This window comes from Cryptomeria japonica, chromosome 10 (genome assembly GCF_030272615.1).
Source record: "Cryptomeria japonica chromosome 10, Sugi_1.0, whole genome shotgun sequence".
Classification (NCBI taxonomy): Eukaryota; Viridiplantae; Streptophyta; class Pinopsida; order Cupressales; family Cupressaceae; genus Cryptomeria; species Cryptomeria japonica.
This window is the reverse complement of record NC_081414.1, coordinates 809,503,507-809,509,089: the sequence shown is the minus strand read 5'-3', so window position 1 is coordinate 809,509,089 and position 5,583 is coordinate 809,503,507. Positions and strand designations below refer to the sequence as shown.

The 5,583-nt window shown below is 29.7% G+C and overlaps 1 protein-coding gene across 1 annotated transcript; it reads right to left on the bottom strand.

The window, feature by feature from the left end:
- Positions 1 to 524: 524 nt before the first annotated feature.
- Positions 525 to 4,670, bottom strand: LOC131859427 (MLO-like protein 6). The gene is made up of 13 exons (XM_059213147.1): positions 4,542 to 4,670; positions 4,250 to 4,307; positions 3,906 to 4,168; positions 3,708 to 3,824; positions 3,439 to 3,499; positions 3,221 to 3,309; positions 3,051 to 3,125; positions 2,876 to 2,964; positions 2,721 to 2,770; positions 2,594 to 2,634; positions 834 to 1,007; positions 714 to 749; positions 525 to 596 (listed from the first exon to the last, which is right to left on the bottom strand). The coding sequence occupies exons 1-13, from the start codon at positions 4,668 to 4,670 to the stop codon at positions 525 to 527; spliced, it is 1,254 nt and encodes a 417-aa protein (XP_059069130.1).
- Between the last annotated feature and the right edge of the window lie 913 nt (positions 4,671 to 5,583).

The following is a 5,583-nucleotide window of genomic DNA, read 5'->3' as shown; positions in this document are numbered from 1 at the left end:
CAAGGAGTAAGTATAATATTAGAAATATACATTTTGTTTTAATTTTTAGATTTGATTGTGTATCAGTTTTTTAACATCAATGTTTCAAATCATATTTTATGATCTATTATTAAGATGAAAGAAAGCTACAAGAAATATAAAAAACATCAATGTTTTGGATCACTCTGTGATCCATCATTAGGATAAAAGAGAGTTGCAAGAGATGTTCATCAGAATGAAAGAGAGTTACACGAGATGTTCAACAATATCTCCTGTAACTTTCTTTAATCTGGACGATAGATCACACAGTGTGATCCCAAACTTTGATGTTAAAAAAGTGATCACATAGATTATAGAAATTTGATAACATTAAACAAACATTTTCTAAACACTCAGAATTTTTTTTTAATATTACATGTGTTTTCATCATTCATGGTGATAATGGGTCTTAATGGAATCTTAAAATTTGATGCTTCAATTTATATTTTTAACATTTTTCCACCAGGAATATGCATTTTAAAAGCAATTTAAATTGTCAAATGAACTTACCCCAAGCTTATTCTAACCACAATATCTTGCACCCTTTTATGGAAGCAGGATTTCAGACCATATTCATACTGCACCAGTCATAACATATGAATGTACATAGTTCGTTAAGGCAGAGAAAATTCTATGAAGCCAAGACTAACTAAAATAGGTATGAATATGCTTGGATGGAGATGTTTCTTCCTTACCCATGCCCAAAGGAAAAAAGCCATTTGGAAAGCGCTCTGCAAAATAAATATTGTATGATTATAATTTGTGATGCATGGAAAGATAAAACAAAAGAATGTTTTCATAGAAGAATCTCTAACCTGAAATAAGGTAAAATGAATGAGATAGAGAATCATCTGGGGTCGACCAAACCAAAAGAGTTGATCATTGGGCTTCACCACTGGAGCTCCTTGCACAACAGGATTTCTATCTTGGATATCTAACGCCATTTTTGTTATTATAACTTGCAGCTTTGTACCCACTAGCAGAAGAATCTGAAAAACAAAAATATTTTAAGCCTTTCTATTATATATTTCACATTTTTCATTCTATTATACATCATTTTAGTGTTTGTCTTTAGTAAACAAGATTAAGATCCATAAAGAAAGATTCATTTGCTATCAAACAGTCAATTAGAAATCCCAACACATTTAACTAAATTTTCTTAATGACTAACTCGTCCAAAGTACTCTTATAAAATTACATTTAGTTTCTCATACACTCTACTATAAATTTTGTTTAGGTATTCTTGCACTTCAAATATGTTAGCTCTCACTAGCATACTTCTACAATCCTTTTATCTACTCATCCAATACTATTTTTCTACAAGACCTCACTCATTACCAAAAACTTCACATTAGCACAACTTGACTTTTTGTCACACGCCTTCCTTCCACTGCACTATGCACGCCACTACCACGCTAATAAGCATTTGAGACTTCCACTTGCACCATTATCAAGTCTATACTCTAGTGTTTCCACACCAAATTATTGTCATATATGAATGTGAAATTGGGTATGTAGGGCCTTTTACAGGTGGCCTCTTAACCATACAACCTGATTTCATTTCCTACATATTTAGATTTTACAAGACCCATGGGGAAGTATGAATAATGATAAGTAATTCCTAAAAGTTATAAGATCATGCAATCATAGGACATGAATGTTTACAAAAGGTTACTAGCACCTAGTCAAACTCTAGTGTCCATAGAAGGTCAATATTCCCTATCCTAGCACCCACAAATAGTCATTAGTGTTCCTATTGAACATAAACACACTCTTAAAAAAATAAAATATTAAATTACAAATATTAATTAATTAATTAATTAATTATTTTAATCTTACTCAAGGTGAAACCAAAATCTTAGTAAATATATTAGATTTGAAAAATAGAAAATATAAATTTTTAATAATATCGTAAATCACATTTATAAAAAAGAAATTTTTTTATTAAACAATATTACATTTCAATAAAAAAAAAAAATCACAAACTCTAAAATCAATAATAATTTGAAAAATAATATAACAGTTCAAAATTAATTATTTTTTTATTAAAATTACATCAAATTTAATTATTTAGATCACCTAGAATATTAGCAAATACCTAATTAAGTTTTTTGTTTCACTATATTTGCTTATTAAATAATATCAAATTATAATAAAAAATTGAAATCAGAAAGACTAGAAGAAATCAAAGTACCTAGAAACTAATAAGTTAGACAAGTCTTGGGGTTAAACATTGAGTAAGTCATAGTCTTTGGAATCACGGACTAACACGCACAAAAGACAAGAGGCATCAACAGATTTTCAGGCTTGTATTTATTGCATTTGAAATTTTTAATGACTAAAGAAATTTGAAGCACTATTTTTTTTATAATTGATTAAATAAATTTTTATCTATCAAATTAATTATCTAATTTTTATTCCTATTCGTTCTGGTGGCAAGAAATATTTCGTGAAGTCCTGCTCACAGGTTTAGACCTCCATAAAAAATTAATTATCTCATTTTCGTCTACTTATTAATTGAATAATATTTATTTATTTATTTATCTAAATGAAGATGAGTGTTGTGTTCACTTACAATCAATGGAATAAAAGACAGCCAAAAGAAGGTGAACCATCCTGCATAGTTAAATTCAATGTCCATTAGCATGTTAAATAATTACAAGTAAACACACACAAATAAATAGAAGGATGATTAGATTTACCATGTCTATTGAGAAGTAAAAATAAGATGACATAAAACCATAGATGCGGACTGCACACAATAACATAAATTGTTCAAGCAATAAGTTTTAAATTAGGGAGAAAGACGATCTAAAACATGTTGTCACTATTGTTGAACTATAGTTATGAAACGTACCTGATAGATACAACAACGCTAAAGTCATTGTCTAAAGATCTCTTTATATATCTTTGAAAATCAAATTTACTGTGTGGAGCAAAGTGAGCCTGCAAAATCAAACCTATGCATAACTATAGCTCTCTTGATAACTATACAATATAAAACTTCAAACGTGTGACCTCAGAAATCTTACAAGTATAAAGCCATGACGCAATGTTAAGTAATCCACTTTGGGTACAGATCTCACAAATTGTCTAAAAAAGCACACCTGCAAATCCAAGAGTTAAGACTTTAGTATATAAAATGGCAAAGAGATTAAATTTAAAATAAAGAACAAATATTTGAATTGTTGAGTTTACTTACAATCCAGGTGAGAATTGGTGTTGTGGACCAAAAGCTCATATGCCTCCTTCCAAAAGTAGTTTCACGAGTAATTCTGAACCTTGAAGGGTCTACAACACAACAATTGCACATCTAATTACTTTCCAAGTAGAAGGATGATCTATAACAAGTCAATTTTTTTTGTCATTTTAGAACAAACTAATTTTCTTCATGAGAGAAAAAAATTAAAATAGACTCACCATTTGAAACTTCATAATCCAATGTTTTAGTCTCTTCCTCCCATGATTTCCATTTCTTCACCTGCCCACATCACATAGCCTTCTAATCAATCCTCTTTACTTTACATCTTCTATAATTTTCTTTTACATAAAACAATAAGACAAGAAAGTTTAACGATTCATATTTTTGTTGTGCATAGTTTCTGGTATCAGCTTGCAGAAATAAACTTACAGAAACTATACACAACAAACATGATGAACTGTGGAAATCACATGTCTACGACTCACACCTTTGCCCATCCTAATGTCATGATTGCAATGCAAGATAAGACATGAGAAACAGCCAATACAAAAATGAAGATGTGCAGTTGATGGAGTCCATCTTCTGATATCAGAGGAACCTTCCCCTGCATCAAAATAACACAGGAAAAAAACACTTAAAAATCTTTCCCTTAGGAATACCACGAATACTAAGCATAAATACTTACTCTTTTAGCACAATGACCAGTCACTGGCTCCTCTGTGGCCAAGGTACGCTTTAATGGTGTTTCAGAAGCTTCTAAGAACAGAAGCTTACGATGTTGCCCAGGTATTAAGAATTTTCCAATCTGGTCAAAAACATGCTCTGCTAAAACCTTCTCCTTTGAGCAGGGAAGCAATGAATCTCCTAAGCCCTTTGATATACAAATCTCTGAAATTGGCTTCTGCCCAACAGTAAGCAGAAGGGAGATAAATCCCAACAGCATCAATTCTGCATATACAAACCAGAAGAATCAAGCTCAAGTTTTTTTCAAAGAAATGAGATTGATTATGACATCAGCAAAATTTTCACCTTCTTTGATCTTATCTAATGCTTTGCCCAGGGATTTCTTTTTGCGTTTCTTGAGCCACTGCATTCCAAACACACAGAAAAAACTTCCAAATTCAATCCAAACATGCAACAGAATTGCATGCAACATATGCAAAAACAAAGGTTTAAAATATAATTGCAGATAAATAAAAGAAAGAATATATTTCAGTGTTTCTTAAGTCACTGCATTCTATGATCTTTCATTTTTCTCTTACAGTTACATATTTAATAATCCAGAAACAAAATAATAATAATAATCTAATCTAAAGAATACCTTGGAAAGGAAATGAATAGCTTGTTCAATCAGTATTGAAATAAGTACAAAGCCCAAGCAAACAATTGCCACAGCCCAGGTGGGTGTTTGTTCTAAGGAACGAGAATCTGCATTGCCCCCACCTGCCATGAGGAAATAATTATCTCAATTTTCCTTTGATTCAGTATAACAATTATGTGCTTTTATTGTATGTTTTTAAGTAATATATAATGCTGTTTCACAGTCAAAGTTATTTTGTGTTTCATATAATCCAGTTTTAGAGTCAGAGTCAGAGTCAGAGTCAATTTTTTTGATCCAGTAGACCAAAGACCCATTGACAAATCAGATATTTAGATAAAATGATAAGAATACTTTCTCCACAAAAATTGAAAATTCAATTATAAATATTAATATTTTAAATTTTAATTAATATTACATTCAAATTTATATTTCGTATGTTGAATACATAATACTTATTCAAGTTGAAATCAAACTCTTAGTAAATGTAGGATGTCACACTACTTTGAAAAAGGAAAAATATATAATTTAAAATTTTTATCTTATTTTTATTAAATAATATTAAATTATCATAAGATCACAAATTTTAAAAGAAAAAAATTAAAATTAATATACATATAATTTCAAATTTCAAAAATCATACATAATTTAATTATTTATATCACACCACTTAATTAATTATTTTTTTCTTTATCATATTTACTTATTAAACAATATTAAATTATAGAAAAAAGTGAAGTCTTAAAGACTGCAAGAAATCAAAGTAGGCTATCTAGAATCTTCGAAGTTTGACGAATCATGGGGTTTGAATAGTTTGATGAGGCACAAAGAGAAAAGAGGCTTCGCCCATATTTTCACGCTCGTGCAAGGAAATTAAAGTGGACAATCCAGCTTGTATTTTTTTGCATTTGACATTTCAATGCCTATAAATATCAGGTTTGCAAAGCACTTTTTAATACCTTTGATCCATTTATCTAGAATCATGGATATTCAATATTCAATATTTTATATTAATATGTTATTAGTTGATAGGTTATATTTGGTG

What these genes read in the sequence shown, in the direction of transcription:
- LOC131859427 (XM_059213147.1), bottom strand. Translation starts at nt 4,670, where the DNA reads ATGGCAGGTGGGGGCAATGCAGATTCTCGTTCCTTAGAACAAACACCC. An exon ending in TTTACTTCTCAATAGACATG is followed by an intron (nt 2,635 to 2,720) that starts GTAAATCTAATC and finishes TTAACTATGCAG; the next exon opens with GATGGTTCACCTTCTTTTGG. An exon ending in CTTTTTTCCTTTGGGCATGG is followed by an intron (nt 597 to 713) that starts GTAAGGAAGAAA and finishes TGACTGGTGCAG; the next exon opens with TATGAATATGGTCTGAAATC.